Source organism: Strix uralensis, unplaced genomic scaffold, assembly GCF_047716275.1.
Source record: "Strix uralensis isolate ZFMK-TIS-50842 unplaced genomic scaffold, bStrUra1 scaffold_512, whole genome shotgun sequence".
NCBI lineage: Eukaryota > Metazoa > Chordata > Aves > Strigiformes > Strigidae > Strix > Strix uralensis.
Genome location: NW_027437106.1, coordinates 8,168 through 25,801, shown reverse-complemented (window position 1 = coordinate 25,801; position 17,634 = coordinate 8,168). Strand labels below are relative to the sequence as shown.

At 57.0% G+C, this 17,634-nt stretch overlaps 1 gene segment (V, D, J or C); it reads right to left on the bottom strand.

The window, feature by feature from the left end:
- Positions 1–1,336: 1,336 nt before the first annotated feature.
- LOC141939026 (immunoglobulin heavy constant gamma 2-like) lies at positions 1,337–17,033 on the bottom strand. The segment is given in 10 exon segments: positions 1,337–1,421; positions 2,480–2,610; positions 5,268–5,602; positions 8,070–8,413; positions 10,086–10,391; positions 11,473–11,778; positions 14,357–14,459; positions 14,599–14,745; positions 15,010–15,105; positions 16,974–17,033. Coding segments are annotated over 10 exon segments (1,912 nt in total).
- Positions 17,034–17,634: the final 601 nt, after the last annotated feature.

Here is a 17,634-nt window from a genome sequence, read left to right as displayed (position 1 = left end):
ACAAAACAAGGAATAAACTTAAAAACTTTGGGCCAAAGGACCAAAAATAGCGATTTTTTTTTTCTTTTTTTGTCGCTTTTCCCCGGAGGCGGCTTCGGCGGCAGAAACGAGGAGGAAAAGGGTTTTTTTTTTTTGCGGCGCCGGATTTGGCGAAAGCCACCGCGGCGCTCGCGCAGACGCCAACGATGGTCGCGTGGGACGATTTTGCTCTAAATCTGCGGGTTTTGGGGGAAAAAAGAGACACACCCCCCCCCGCCCCTTCCCTGGGTAGACCTGATGGCCGGACGCCCCCGGGTAGACCTGATGGCCGGATGCCCCCTGGGTAGACCTGATGGCCGGATACCCCTGGGTAGACCTGATGGCCGGATGCCCCCCTGGGTAGACCTGATGGCCGGATGCCCCCGGGTAGACCTGATGGCCGGATGCCCCCGGGTAGACCTGATGGCCGGATGCCCCCTGGGTAGACCTGATGGCCGGATACCCCCGGGTAGACCTGATGGCCCGCTGCCCCCATGGGTAGACCTGATGGCCGGATGCCCCCGGGTAGACCTGATGGCCGGATGCCCCCGGGTAGACCTGATGGCCGGATGCCCCCTGGGTAGACCTGATGGCCGGATACCCCTGGGTAGACCTGATGGCCGGATACCCCCGGGTAGACCTGATGGCCCGCTGCCCCCATGGGTAGACCTGATGGCCAGATGCCCCCGGGTAGACCTGATGGCCGGATGCCCCCGGGTAGACCTGATGGCCGGATGCCCCCTGGGTAGACCTGATGGCCGGATACCCCTGGGTAGACCTGATGGCCGGATACCCCCGGGTAGACCTGATGGCCCGCTGCCCCCATGGGTAGACCTGATGGCCCGCTGCCCCCATGGGTAGACCTGATGGCCGGATGCCCCCGGGTAGACCTGATGGCCCGTCTCTCCCCCACCCCCACCCCCCCCATCTTGGGTTGCCCCGTCACCACGGCCCCTCCCCCCCACATCTGACCCCTCCCCCACCCCCGCCAGCGGACCCCACCCCCAAGGCGCTGCCTCGAGGCCCCACGTGACACTCATGGCCCCTTAGTGGGGGGAGGGGAGGGGGGGGGAAGGGAACAGCCACCACATGTGGGGGGGAGGGGAGGGAGGCGCCAGCACCCCCTTCCCGCCCAGCCCCTCCCCCACCTTTTCCTCTCCCCCTCCGTGCACGCCCCTCCCCCCCCCTTTCCACTCACTGCAAGCGGCCAATGGGTGAGGTGACCACCCTGCCCCCCCCCCCCCCTCGATGTCACCTCGGGGAGGGGTGGGGGTGGGGGAGGGGGTGGAGGGGACACCACCCCACCCCCCCCCCCCCCTCTAGGCCACGCGCTGGATGACGTTCTTGTAGTCGGGGGCGGGGCCCTGCTTGAGCTGGATGATGGCAGAGAGGAGCCACTTGACCTGCGCGGGGGAGGGGGGAGGGGAGGTGTCGGGGGGGGGTTGGGGAGGGGGTGGGGGCCACTCGGTGGAGCGTCTGTTGAGCTGCCCAACCATGGACACGCCCACCCGGGCACCCGCCCATCCCAGGAACCAACTACCCAACCATCCAATCACCCAACCAACCATCCAGCTAACTAACTAGCCAACTAACCAACTAACCAACCACCCACCCACCCACCCAAACAAGTAACCAACCAACCAACCGACCAACCAACCAACTACCCAACCATCCAATCACCCAACCAACCATCCAGCTAACTAACTAGCCAACTAACCAACTAACCAACCAACCCACCACCCACCCACCCACCCACCCAAACAAGTAACCAACCAACCAACCGACCAACCAACCAACTACCCAACCATCCAATCACCCAACCAACCATCCAGCTAACTAACTAGCCAACTAACCAACTAACCACCCACCCACCCACCCAAACAAGTAACCAACCAACCAACCGACCAACCAACCAACTAACCAACCATCCAATCACCCAACCAACCATCCAGCTAACTAACTAGCCAACTAACCAACTAACCACCCACCCACCCACCCACCCAAACAAGTAACCAACCAACCAACCGACCAACCAACCAACTACCCAACCATCCAATCACCCAACCAACCATCCAGCTAACTAACTAGCCAACTAACCAACTAACCAACCAACCAACCACCCACCCACCCACCCAAACAAGTAACCAACCAACCAACCGACCAACCAACCAACCGACCAACCATCCACCCACTCACCCACCCAACCACCCAGACAAGTAACCAAGTAGCCAACTAACCAACTAACCAACCAACCAAACATCCACCCACCCACCCACCCAGACAAGTAACCAACTAACCAGCCAACCAACCAACCAACCAACCAAGTAACCAACCAACCAACCATCCACCCATCCACCCACTCACCCACCCACCCACCACCCACCCACCCACCCATCCAAACAACTAACCAACTAACTAACCAACTAACCAACTAACCACCCACCCACCCCGCCCCGCCCACCTTGAAGAGGGTGACGGTGGCGCTGTAGCAGACGCTGAGGAGGAAGAGGGTGATGAAGACGGCGATGGTGTCCCAGGGCCCGTTGGAGCCCTCGGGGTCGGCGTGACAGAAATCTGCCGGCAGGGTGAGCTCTGGGGGGGGGGGAGGAGGAGGAGGAGGAGGAGGAGGAGGAGGAGGAGGAGGAGGAGGAAGGTCAGTGTCCGGCAGCTGCTGGTCCCTCTGCCCCTCGCTCAGGCCTCCAGCTCATTGTTCCCCCCCTGATCCCTCCAGGCAGCTCCCAAGAACCGACTGTGCCACCAAACAGCCACCCGACCGACCGACCGACCGACCGACCGACTAATGAACCAACCAACCAACCAACCAACCAACCAACCGACCGACCGACCGACCAATGAACCAACCAACTGACCAACCAACCAACCAACCGACCGACCGACCAACCAACTAATGAATCAACCAACCAACCAACCAACCAACCGACCGACCGACCGACCACCCAACTGACCAACTGACCAACCAACCAACCGACCAACTAATGAACCAACCAACCGACCAACTAATGAACCAACCACCCAACCAACTGACCAACCAACCAACCAACCACCCAACCAACTGACCAACCAACTAACCAACTGACCAAACAACCAACTGACCAACCAACCACCCACCCACCCACCCACCCAACCAACCACCCAACTAACCAACTGACCAACCAACCAACCGACCAACCACCCAACTAATCAACCAAGCAACCAACCAACTGACCAACCAACCACCCAACCACCCAACTAACAAAACAACCAATCACCTAACCAACCACTCAACCACCCAACCACCCAACTAACCAACCAAGCAACCAACCAACCAACCAACCAACCACCCAACCACCCAACTAACCAACCAACCACCCAACCACCCAACTAATCAACCAACCAACCAACCAACCAACCAACCACCCACCCAACCACCCAACTAACCAACCAACCACCCAACCACTCAACCAACCAACCGCTCACCCACCCCCCCACCCATCAACCACCCCCCACCCATCCCATCCCCCCCCCCTCGGGCCCCCAGGTCCCCTCTCCCACCCACCCTCACCCCATGGAGCACCTGGGTGGGGTCAGGTTGTGGGGGGGGTGGGGGGGGAGGGTCCATGCACCCACCCCCACCCACCCCCACCCACCCCCACCCATGAGGCTCCACGGCCCGAGGAGGAGGAGGAACCTCCCCTTCGTCTCCGGCCAAGCATCTGCCCGTCCATGGAGGCATCTGCCCAGGGATCCGCCCAACCCAACCATGGCCATGGCTGGTGTCCCTCCATCAACCCAACCCAACCATGGCCATGGCTGGTGTCCCTCCATCCATCCAACCCAACCATGACCACATCTCATGTCCCTCCATCCATCCATCATCCATCCAACCCAACCATGACCTTCTCTGGTGTCCCTCCATCCATCCAACCCAACCATGGCCATGGCTGGTGTCCCTCCATCCATTGTTCCATCCATCCATCATCTACCCAACCCAACCATGACCTTCTCTGATGTCCCTCCATCCATTGTTCCATCCATCCATCATCCATCCAACCCAACCATGACCTTCTCTGGTGTCCCTCCATCCACCCAACCCAACCATGGCCATGGCTGGTGTCCCTCCATCAACCCAACCCAACCATGGCCATGGCTGGTGTCCCTCCATCAACCCAACCCAACCACGGCCATGGCTGGTGTCCCTCCATCAACCCAACCCAACCATGGCCATGGCTGGTGTCCCTCCATCAACCCAACCCAACCATGACCCATGTCTGATGTCCATCCACCCATCCATCATCCACCCAACCCAACCATGACCTTCTCTGATGTCCCTCCATCCACCCAACCCAACCATGACCTTCTCTGGTGTCCCTCCATCCACCCAACCCAACCATGGCCATGGCTGGTGTCCCTCCATCCATCCAACCCAACCATGACCACATCTCATGTCCCTCCATCCATCCATCATCCATCCAACCCAACCATGACCTTATCTGGTGTCCCTCCATCCACCCAACCCAACCATGACCATGGCTGGTGTCCATCCATCCATCCAACCCAACCATGACCTTCTCTGGTGTCCCTCCATCCATCCAACCCAACCATGACCATGGCTGGTGTCTCTCCATCCATCCAACCCAACCATGACCTTCTCTGGTGTCCCTCCACCCATCCATCATCCACCCAACCCAACCACGACCTTCTCTGGTGTCCCTCCATCCATCCAACCCAACCATGGCCATGGCTGGTGTCCCTCCATCCATTGTTCCATCCATCCATCATCTACCCAACCCAACCATGACCATGGCTGGTGTCTCTCCATCCATCCAACCCAACCATGACCTTCTCTGGTGTCCCTCCACCCATCCATCATCCACCCAACCCAACCATGACCATGGCTGGTGTCCCTCCATCCATCCAACCCAACCATGACCACATCTCATGTCCCTCCATCCATCCATCATCCACCCAACCCAACCATGACCTTATCTGATGTCCCTCCATCCATCCAACCCAACCATGGCCATGGCTGGTGTCCCTCCATCCATTGTTCCATCCATCCATCATCCACCCAACCCAACCATGACCATGGCTGGTGTCCCTCCATCCACCCAACCCAACCCCACCCCACCCCACCCCCCCCCAACTCTCAGACTCAAGACACCCACCCTCACTTCTTCTCCTTTATTAACCCACCCCAGGGTGCTGGGTGGGGGTGGGGGGTGGGGGAGGGGCACCTCTTCACTTTTTACCGGGGTTCTTCTGGACGCTCCGTTGGATGAACTTCATGGGGAGCCCTTCGTGGACCACCATGCAGACGTAGGGGCTCCCCCGTTCCCATTGGTCCCTCGTGACGACCAATCGGCTGTAGAGGAAGTAGGAGGCGTCGCCCGTCTTCTCCTTCATGGGGGGGGTCGTGTCGTAGGAGGTGGGGTCCAGGGTCTCCTGGGTCTTCTGCCACCCCACCGAGATGGCCCTCGGGGTAGAAGCCCCCCACCAGGCACGTCAGGGTCAGGGTGTCCCCGGCACCGGCCAGTTCCTCGCGGGGGGGGGGGGAAGACGGAGACCTTGGGGGGCTGGCGCTTGCCTGGGGGGGGGGGGGGGGAGGAAATGGGGTGAAATGGTGGAAATTTGGGGGAAAATGGGTCAGGGGGAGGAAATGGGGGGAAATGGGGTAAAGGGGTGAAGAAATGGGGGAAAATGGGGTGGATTTGGGAAAATTTGGGGTGAAATGGGGGGAAAAGGGGTCAGGGGAGGAAATGGGGGGAAATGGTGGAAATTTGGGGGAAAATGGGGTGGATTTGGGAAAATTTGGGGTGAAATGGGGGGAAAAGGGGTCAGGGGGGGAAATGGGGGGAAATCGTGGAAATTTGGGGGAAAATGGGGTGGATTTGGGAAAATTTGGGGTGAAATGGGGGGAAAATGGGTCAGGGGAGGAAATGGGGGGAAATCGTGGAAATTTGGGGGAAAATGGGGTGGATTTGGGAAAATTTGGGGTGAAATGGGGGGAAAAGGGGTCAGGGGAGGAAATGGGGGGAAATCGTGGAAATTTGGGGGAAAACGGGGTGGATTTGGGAAAATTTGGGGTGAAATGGGGGGAAAAGGGGTCAGGGGAGGAAATGGGGGGAAAATGGGGTGAAATCGTGGAAATTTGGGGAAAACCAGGGTGGATTTGGGAAAATTTGGGGTGAAATGGGGGAAAAGGGGTCAGGGGAGGAAATGGGGTGAAATCGTGGAAATTTGGGGGAAAATGGGGTGGATTTGGGAAAATTTGGGGTGAAATGGGGGGAAAAGGGGTCAGGGGAGGAAATGGGGGGAAAATGGGGTGAAATCGTGGAAATTTGGGGAAAACCAGGGTGGATTTGGGAAAATTTGGGGTGAAATGGGGGGAAAAGGGGTCAGGGGAGGAAATGGGGTGAAATGGTGGAAATTTGGGGGAAAATGGGGTGGATTTGGGAAAATTTGGGGTGAAATGGGGGGAAAAGGGGTCAGGGGAGGAAATGGGGGGAAATGGTGGAAATTTGGGGGAAAATGGGGTGGATTTGGGAAAATTTGGGGTGAAATGGGGGGAAAATGGGTCAGGGGAGGAAATGGGGGGAAATCGTGGAAATTTGGGGGAAAATGGGGTGGATTTGGGAAAATTTGGGGTGAAATGGGGGGAAAAGGGGTCAGGGGAGGAAATGGGGGGAAATCGTGGAAATTTGGGGGAAAACGGGGTGGATTTGGGAAAATTTGGGGTGAAATGGGGGGAAAAGGGGTCAGGGGAGGAAATGGGGGGAAATGGTGGAAATTTGGGGGGAAATGGGGTGGATTTGGGAAAATTTGGGGTGAAATGGGGGGAAAATGGGTCAGGGGGGGAAATGGGGTGAAATCGTGGAAATTTGGGGGAAAATGGGGTGGATTTGGGAAAATTTGGGGTGAAATGGGGGGAAAAGGGGTCAGGGGAGGAAATGGGGGGAAATCGTGGAAATTTGGGGGAAAATGGGGTGGATTTGGGAAAATTTGGGGTGAAATGGGGGGAAAAGGGGTCAGGGGAGGAAATGGGGGGAAAATGGGGTGAAATCGTGGAAATTTGGGGAAAACCAGGCTGGATTTGGGAAAATTTGGGGTGAAATGGGGGAAAAGGGGTCAGGGGAGGAAATGGGGGGAAATCGTGGAAATTTGGGGGAAAATGGGGTGGATTTGGGAAAATTTGGGGTGAAATGGGGGGAAAAGGGGTCAGGGGGGGAAATGGGGGGAAATGGTGGAAATTTGGGGGGAAATGGGGTGGATTTGGGAAAATTTGGGGTGAAATGGGGGGAAAATGGGTCAGGGGAGGAAATGGGGTGAAATGGTGGAAATTTGGGGGAAAATGGGGTGGATTTGGGAAAATTTGGGGTGAAATCAGGTGAAAAGGGGTCAGGGGGAGGAAATGGGCAGAAAATGGGGTGAAATCATGGAAATTTGGGGAAAAATGGGGTGAAAATGGTTCGGGGGGAGGAAATGGGGTGAAATCATGGAAATTTGGGGAAAAACGGGGTGGATTTGGGAAAATTTGGGGTGAAATGGGGGGAAAAGGGGTCAGGGGAGGAAATGGGGGGAAAATGGGGTGAAATCGTGGAAATTTGGGGAAAAATGGGGTGAAAATGGTTCGGGGGGAGGAAATGGGGTGAAATCATGGAAATTTGGGGGAAAACGGGGTGGATTTGGGAAAATTTGGGGTGAAATCAGGTGAAAAGGGATCAGGGGAGCAAATGGGGGGAAAATGGGGTGAAATCGTGGAAATTTGGGGGAAAATGGCGTGAAAATGGTTCGGGGGGAGGAAATGGGGTGAAATCATGGAAATTTGGGGGAAAACGGGGTGGATTTGGGAAAATTTGGGGTGAAATGGTGTGAAAATGGTTCAGGGGGAGGAAACGGGCAGAAAATGGGGTAAAAGGGCGAGGAAATGGGGAAAATGGGGTGAAATCGTGGAAATTTGGGGGAAAATGTGTCGGGGGGAGGAAATGGTGGGGAATCGGGGTGAAATGAAGGAAATTTGGGGTGCAAGGGGGGTGGGGGGGGGGTGTCTCGGCGCGGGGTCGCCCCCTACCGGGTTTCTTGGCGAGGCTGCGGCTGATGGGGGAGGGGAGCTCGGCGTGGCGCACGGTGCAGGTGAAGGTGCTGCCGCTCTCCCAGTCCCGGGGGGCGACCGGGACCTCGCTGGTGGCCGAGAAGGTCCCGTTGAAGTGGGGTTGGAGGTGGAGGGGGTTGGGTCGGAGGATGCTCCCCCCAGTCCAGGTCCAGGCGACCACCAAGCCCTCGTCGCTGGGTAAACTGGTGGCCACGCAACGGAGTCGGGGGCTCTGGGCCACGTAGAGGTCAGAGGGGGTCGGGGGGATGACGAAGACTTGGACGGCGCCGGCGTCCGGGGGGGAAGCTGAGGGGGGAGGGGGGAAGGTCAGGGAGATGCCACCAGGCAACGGAACGTTGGGTCAAGGGGTGGAGACGCCGCCAGTCAACACAACGTTGGGTCAAGGCGTGGAGACGCCGCCAGTCAACACAACGTTGGGTCAAGGCGTGGAGACGCCGCCAGTCAACGTGGTGGGTCAAGCCAAGGAGGTGCCACCACCCAACACAACCTTGACTCAACCCCATGGAGATGCCACCACCCAACACTATTGGCTCAACCCATGGAGATGCCACCACCCAACACAACATTGGGTGAAGCTCAATGAGATGCCACCACCCAACACAACGTTGGTCAACCCATGGAGATGCCACCACCCAACACTATTGGCTCAACCCAAGGAGATGCCACCACCCAACACAACCTTGACTCAACCTATGGAGATGCCACCACCCAAGTCGATTTTGGGTGAACCCCATGGAGATGCCACCACCCAACACAACATTGGGTCAACCCAACGGGGGTGGAGACCCCCAAATGAATGTTGGCTCAACCCAAGGAGATGCCACCACCCAACACTATTGGCTCAACCCAAGGAGACGCCACCACCCAACTCAACCTTGACTCAACCCAAGGAGATGCCACCACCCAAGTCGATGTTGGGTGAACCCCATGGAGATGCCACCACCCAACGCAACCTTGACTCAACCCCATGGAGATGCCACCACCCAACGCAACGTTGGTCAACCCAAGGAGATGCCACCACCCAACACAACCTTGACTCAACCCCATGGAGGTGCCACCACCCAACTCAATGTTGGTCAACCCAAGGAGACGCCACCACCCAACTCAACCTTGACTCAACCCAAGGAGATGCCACCACCCAACACAACCTTGACTCAACCCCATGGAGATGCCACCACCCAACACTATTGGCTCAACCCAAGGAGATGCCACCACCCAACACAACCTTGACTCAACCCAAGGAGATGCCACCACCCAACTCAACCTTGACTCAACCCCATGGAGATGCCACCACCCAACACAACGTTGATCAACCCAGGGAGACGCCACCACCCAAGTCGATGTTGGGTGAACCCCATGGAGATGCCACCACCCAACACAACCTTGGGTGAAGCTCAAGGAGATGCCACCACCCAACACAACGTTGGTCAACCCAAGGAGATGCCACCACCCAACACAACCTTGACTCAGCCCCATGGAGATGCCACCACCCAACACTATTGGCTCAACCCAAGGAGACGCCACCACCCAACTCAACCTTGACTCAACCCAAGGAGATGCCACCACCCAAGTCGATGTTGGGTGAACCCCATGGAGATGCCACCACCCAACGCAACCTTGACTCAACCCCATGGAGATGCCACCACCCAACGCAACGTTGGTCAACCCAAGGAGATGCCACCACCCAACACAACCTTGACTCAACCCCATGGAGGTGCCACCACCCAACTCAATGTTGGTCAACCCAAGGAGACGCCACCACCCAACTCAACCTTGACTCAACCCAAGGAGACGCCACCACCCAACTCAACCTTGACTCAACCCCATGGAGATGCCACCACCCAACACTATTGGCTCAACCCAAGGAGACGCCACCACCCAAGTCGATGTTGGGTGAACCCCATGGAGACGCCACCACCCCTCCCCCACCCCCCCCCACCCCTCCCCCCCGACTCACCGAGACACTTGTGGCCAACGACCTCCTGGGTGTGGCCCGAGGGCGGGTGCGTGACCCGGCAGGCGAAGTCCTTGTCCCTCCACTCGACCGCGGAGACGTTGAGGCGAGAAACGGTCCGGAAGGTTCCTTGGACGTCGTCGGCCATGATGGGTTCCATGGTGGGGGAGGGGACCAGGGGTTGCCCGTCCACCAGCCACTCCAAGGTCACGGGGGGAGGGGCGAAGGCGGTGACGAGGCAAACGAGTTGGACCTCGGCGGGAGAGCAGGAGTGGAGCAAGATGGCGCCCGGGGGGCGGGTCTTGGTGGCTGCGGGGGGGAGGGGCGGGGGGGGTCAGGGGCGTGGCCGGGATGGCGGAGGAGTAAAAGGGGGGGGGGGTGGGGGGGGGGGTGGGGGGGAGTTACGGCTGGGTGTAAAGCCAGAGGAGGGAGGTTTGGTGGAGTTACACCCTGGTGTAAAGCTGGAGGAGCAGCACTCAGTGGAGTTACACCCGGGTGTAAAGCAGGAGGAGCAAAGTGCGGCGTAGTTGAACCTTTGGTGTAGTTACACCCGGGTGTAAAGCAGGAGGAGCGAGGTTTGGTGGAGTTACACCCTGGTGTAAAGCCAGAGGAGGGAGGTTTGGTGGAGTTACACCCTGGTGTAAAGCCGGAGGAGCGAGGTTTGGTGGAGTTACACCCTGGTGTAAAGCCGGAGGAGCAGCACTCAGTGTAGTTACACCCGGGTGTAAAGCAGGAGGAGGAAGATTTGGTGCAGTTACACCCTGGTGTAAAGCCAGAGGAGCAGCACTCGGTGTAGTTACACCCGGGTGTAAAGCCGGAGGAGCAAAGCGCTGTGTAGTTGAACCTTCGGTGTAGTTACACCTGGGTGTAAAGCAGGAGGAGCGAGGTTTGGTGGAGTTACACCCCGGTGTAAAGCAGGAGGAGCAAAGTGCGGCGTAGTTGGACTCTTGGTGCAGTTACACCTGGGTGTAAAGCAGGAGGAGCGAGGTTTGGTGGAGTTACACCCTGGTGTAAAGCCGGAGGAGCAGCACTCAGTGTAGTTACACCCGGGTGTAAAGCAGGAGGAGGAAGATTTGGTGCAGTTACACCCTGGTGTAAATCCGGAGGAGCAGCACTGGGCGCAGTTACACCCTGGTGTAAGGCCAGAGGAGCAGAAGTGGGCCCAGTTACACCCTGGTGTAACACCGGAGCAGCAATGGGCCCAGTTACACCCTGGTGTAAAGCGAAAGGAGCAGCAATGGGCCCAGTTACGCCCTGGTGTAAGGCCAGAGCAGCCCCGCTCAGCGCCACCACGCGTCGCTGCCACCCCCCGCCCCTCCCCCCTCCCTCCTCCCGCCGCCCCTCCCCCTCCCCCTCCCCCCCCCCGCCCCTCCCCCCCCCCCCCCCTTACCTGGCAGCTCGTAGGTTCGGGCCAGGCCCGAGGGCGGGTGCCGGACGGTGCAGCGGGGGGGGGAGGGGCCGTGGCGGGGGAGGGGGAAGGGCCGCCCCGAGGTGAAGAGGCCGGAGGGGCCGCGGGTGGGGGGGAGGGGCGGGGGGGGAGGGGCGAGAGGGGCCTCGCCGGGCACCTCCCAGGTGATGGAAAGGGGCTGCGGGGGGGAGAAAGAGGTGAGGAGGCAGAAGGCGAGGGGGGAGGGGCCGGCGGGGGAGGGGGAGGGGCAGGAGAGCAGCGGGAAGACGGAGGGGGCCGAGGGGGGGGCTGGGGGGGGAGGGGCGGGGCGGGCAGGGAGGGAAAAAAAAAAAAAAAAAAATGAATGAATGAATGAAGGGCGGAAACGAACGGAAATGAATGAAAGGAAATAAAATTAAAATAAAAAGAAATAAAATAAAATAAAATAAAATGAAATAAAAAGAAATAAAATAAAAAGAAATAAAAGGAAATAAAATAAAATAAATGAAAATAAAATGAAATAAAAAGAAATAAAAAGAAATAAAGTAAAATAAAATAAAATAAAATAAAAAAATAAACCAAAATGAAATAAAATGAAAAGAAATAAAAATAAAATAAAATAAATGAAAATAAAATAAAATGAAATGAAACAAAAGAAAATAAAAAGAAATAAAAAGAAATAAAATAAAATAAAATAAAACAAAATAAAATAAAATGAAATAAAATAAAATAAAAAGAAATGAAAATAAATAAAATAAAAAGAAATAAAATAAAATGGAAATAAAAGAATATAAACCAAAATGAAATAAAAAGAAATAAAATAAAAGAAACGAAAATAAAATAAAAAGAAATAAAAGGAAATAAAATGAAATAATGGAAATAAAGTAAAATAATTTAAAATAATAAAATGAAATCGAAATAAAAGAAAATAAAATGAAAGAATTGGAAATAAAATGAAATAAAAATAAATGGGAATAAATGAAATGAAACGAAACAAAATCAAATAAAAATAAAATGAAACAAAATAAAACAAAATGAAACGAAATAAAATGAAATAAAATAAAAGGAAATAAAATAAAATAAATAAAACAATGAAATGAAATGAAAAGAAATAAAAATAAAGTAAAATAAATGAAATGAAAATAAAATAAAAAGAAATAAAAAAAGGACAAAAGAGACAAAAAAGACGAAAAAGACAAAAAAAGACAAAAAAAGACAAAAAAAGACAAAAAGACAAAAAAGACGAAAAAAGACAAAAAGAGACAAAAAAGACGAAAAAGACGAAAAAGATGAAAAAGATGAAAAAGACAAAAAAGACAAAAAAAGACAAAAAAGATGAAAAAAGACAAAAAAGATGAAAAAGATGAAAAAGATGAAAAAGACGAAAAAGACGAAAAATACAAAAAAAGACAAAAAGAGACAAAAAAATACAAAAAAAGACAAAAAAAGACAAAAAAGACAAAAAGAGACAAAAAAATACAAAAAAACCCAAAAAAAGACAAAAAAAGACAAAAAAAGACAAAAAAGGACAAAAAAGACGAAAAATACAAAAAAAGACAAAAAGACAAAAAAGACAAAAAAAGACAAAAAAGACAAAAAAGACGAAAAAGATGAAAAAGATGAAAAAGACAAAAAAGACGAAAAAAGACAAAAAAGACAAAAAGAGACAAAAAAGACAAAAAAAGACAAAAAAGATGAAAAAAGACAAAAAAGACGAAAAAGATGAAAAAGACAAAAAAGACGAAAAATACAAAAAAAAGACAAAAAGAGACAAAAAAAGACAAAAAAAGACAAAAAAAGACAAAAAAAGACAAAAAAAGACAAAAAAGGACAAAAAAGACGAAAAATACAAAAAAAGACAAAAAGAGACAAAAAGAGACAAAAAAGAGAAAAAAGACAAAAAAGACAAAAAAAGACAAAAAAGACAAAATCCAGGGTCAGTTCCGGGCTCAGGGGGACCCTCCCCCGCTCCCCTCCCCCACCCGGTCACTGCTGGGGGCACCCAACAGCACCCAAAGGGGCCCCGCGAGGGTCCCCCCGGGGGCACCCACAGACACCCCGGGGGCACCCAAAGGGCACCCCAAAGCCCCTTTCAGCACCCCAGGGGCACCCCAAGAGCACCCTAAGGGCACCCTGAGGGCACCCAGGGGCACCCCAAGACCCCTCTCGGCACCCCAAGGGCACCCCAAGGGCACCCACAGGCACCCCAGGAGCACCCAAAGGCCCCTCTCGGCACCCCAAGGGCACCCCAGGGGCACCCCAAAGCCCCTTTCAGCACCCAAAGGCCCCCCCAGGGGCACCCACAGACACCCAAGGGTGCCCCAAGGACACCCCGGGGGCACCCAAAGGCCCCTCTCGGCACCCAAAGGGCACCCCAAGAGCACCCACAGACACCCCAAGGGCACCCCAAAGCCCCTTTCAGCACCCAAAGGGCCCCCCCGGGGGCACCCACAGACACCCAAGGGCGCCCCAAGGCCCCTCTCAGCACCCCAGGGGCACCCCAAGAGCACCCTATGGGCACCCCGAGGGCACCCAGGGGCACCCACAGGCACCCTCAGAGCACCCACGTGCACCCCACAGACACCCCGAGGTCCCTCTCGGCACCCCGAGGGCACCCCAGGGGCACCCATGAGCACCCCAAGGACACCCAAAGGACACCCCAAGGGCACCCCGAGGCCCCTCTCGGCACCCCAAGAACACCCATGAGCACCCCGAGGGCACCCCAAGGGCACCCACAGGCACCCTCAGAGCACCCCAACCATCTGCACCCCAAAAACACCTCCCTGCACCCCGAGGGCACCCTAAGAGCACCCAAGAGCACCCTAAGGGCACCCATGAGCACCCCAAGAGCACCCAAGGGCGCCCCAGGGGACCCCGAGGGACCCACCTGCCCCCAACTGCACCCACAGGCACCCGGGGGCACCCCGAGGGCCCCTCTGTGCCCCCAAGGACCCGTGTGCCCCCCAACTGCCCCCTGCCCCATAGCGACCCTGCCCCATAGAGACACTGCCCCATAGCGACCCTGCCCCATAGCGACCCCCTGCCCCATAGCGACCCTGCCCCATAGCGACCCTGCCCCATAGCGACCCCCTGCCCCATAGCGACCCCCTGCCCCATAGAGACCCCGACCCATAGCGACCCCCTGCCCCATAGCGACCCTGCCCCATAGAGACACTGCCCCATAGAGACCCTGCCCCATAGCGACCCCCTGCCCCATAGCGACCCCCTGCCCCATAGAGACCCCGACCCATAGCAACTCCCTGCCCCATAGCGACCCTGCCCCATAGAGACCCTGACCCATAGCGACCCCCTGCCCCATAGCGACCCTGCCCCATAGCGACCCTGCCCCATAGAGACACTGCCCCATAGCGACCCTGCCCCATAGAGACCCTGCCCCATAGAGACCCTGCCCCATAGCGACCCTGCCCCATAGCGACCCCTGCCCCATAGAGACCCTGCCCCATAGCGACCCTGCCCCATAGCGACCCTGCCCCATAGAGACCCTGACCCATAGCGACCCTGCCCCATAGCGACCCTGACCCATAGCAACCCTGCCCCATAGAGACACTGCCCCATAGCGACCCCCTGCCCCATAGCGACTCCCTGCCCCATAGCGACCCTGCCCCATAGCGACCCCTGCCCCATAGAGACCCTGACCCATAGCAACCCTGCCCCATAGCGACCCCTGACCTATAGTGACCCTGCCCCATAGCGACCCCTGCCCCATAGTGACCCTGCCCCATAGCGACCCCTGACCTATAGACTCCCCGCCCTATAGCAACCCCTGCCCCATAGCGACCCTGCCCCATAGCAACCCCTGCCCCACAGCAACTCCCTGCCCCATAGCAACCCCTGACCTATAGACTCCCTGCCCTATAGGACCCATAGCACCCCCTGCCCCATAGAGACCCTGCCCCATAGCAACCCTGACCTATAGTGACCCTGCCCCATAGCGACACCTGCACCATAGCCACCCCCTGCCCTATAGGGACCTGATACTACAGTTTAGCTCCCCCTGCCCCATAGCGACACCTGCCCCATAGAGACCCTGACCCATAGCAACCCCCTGCCCATAGCGACACCTGCCCCATAGAGACCCTGACCCATAGCAACCCCCTGCCCCATAGCGACCCTGCCCCATAGCTACCCTTGACCTATAGCTACCCCTGCCCCATAGCGACACCTGACCTATAGGCACCCCCTGCCCCATAGCAGCCCCATACTACAGTTTAGCTCCCACCTGCCCCATAGCAACCTCTGCCCCATAGCGACCCCTGCCCCATAGCGACCCCTGCCCCATAGCAACCTCTGCCCCATAGCAACCCCTGCCCCATAGCGACCCCTGCCCCATAGCGACCCCATACTACAGCTTAGCTGCCCCCTGCCCCATAGGCTCCCCTGCCCCATAGCAACCCTGCCCCATAGCGACCCTGCCCCATAGTGACCCCCTGCCCTATAGGAACCTGATACTACAGCTTAGCTGCCCCCTGCCCCATAGGAACCCCCTGCCCCATAGCGACCCCTGCCCCATAGAGACCCTGACCCATAGCCACCCCCTACCCTATAGCGACCCCCTGCCCTATAGGGACCTGATACTACAGCTGAGCTCCCTCTGCCCCATAGCGACCTCTGCCCCATAGGATCCCCACACTACAGCTTAGCTGCCCCCTGCCCCATAGATCCCCCCCAGCCCCATAGATCCCCCCAGCCCCATAGATTCTCCGCAGCCCCATAGCTTCCCCCAGCCCCATAGATCGCCCAGACCCCTAGATTCCCCCCAGCCCTATAGATCCCCCCCAGCCCCATAGATTCCCCCCAGCCCCATAGATCCCCCCAGCCCCATAGATTCTCCGCAGCCCCATAGCTTCCCCCAGCCCCATAGATCGCCCAGACCCCTAGATTCCCCCCAGCCCTATAGATCCCCCCAGCCCCATAGATCTCCCCAGCCCCATAGATCCCCCAGCCCCATAGATCTCCCCAGCCCCATAGATCCCCCCCAGCCCCATAGATTCCCCCCAGCCCCATAGACCCCCCCAGCCCCATAGATCTCCCCAGCCCCATAGATTCCCCCCTGCCCCATAGATTCCCCCCAGCCCCATAGATCCCCCCAGCCCCATAGATTCCCCCCTGCCCCATAGATTCCCCCCAGCCCCATAGATCCCCCCCTGCCCCATAGATCTCCCCTGCTGCATAGGGACCCTCTCTGCCCCATAGAGCTTCCCCTGCCCCATAGATCTCCCCAGCCCCATAGATCCCCCCAGCCCCATAGATCTCCCCAGCCCCATAGATCCCCCCCAGCCCCATAGATTCCCCCCAGCCCCATAGACCCCCCCAGCCCCATAGATCTCCCCAGCCCCATAGATTCCCCCCTGCCCCATAGATTCCCCCCAGCCCCATAGATCCCCCCAGCCCCATAGATTCCCCCCTGCCCCATAGATCCCCCCCAGCCCCATAGATTCCCCCCAGCCCCATAGACCCCCCCAGCCCCATAGATCTCCCCAGCCCCATAGATTCCCCCCTGCCCCATAGATTCCCCCCAGCCCCATAGATCCCCCCAGCCCCATAGATTCCCCCCTGCCCCATAGATCCCCCCCCAGCCCCATAGAAAAGGGGGCCCAGGCCCTACCTGTCAGGCAGCTGCGGCCGCTCTGCCCCACGGCTCCGGGGGGGGTGGGGGGGTGGGGTGTGACGTAACAGGGCCCCTCCCCCACCCCCAACTTCCCCTTTTTCCCGCCCCCAACGAGCTCCCGGGGGGGGGAACCCGGCACCTGCCGTGGGGCCCGAGAGAGCTGCTGCGCCCCACAGCGCCCCATAGCGCCCCATAGAGACCCATAGAGACCCATAGCGCCCCATAGAGACCCATAGCGCCCCATAGAGACCCATTGTGCCCCATAGAGACCCATTGTGCCCCACAGCTGCCCCATAGCTGCCCCACAGCTGCCCCATAGCGCCCCATAGCGCCCCATAGCGCCCCATAGCGCCCCATAGAGCCCCACAGCTGCCCCATAGCGCCCCATAGCGCCCCATAGAGCCCCATAGCGCCCCATAGCGCCCCATAGAGACCCATAGAGCCCCATAGCGACCCATAGCGCCCCATAGAGACCCATAGCACCCCATAGCGCCCCATTGTGCCCCACAGCTGCCCCATAGCGCCCCATAGCACCC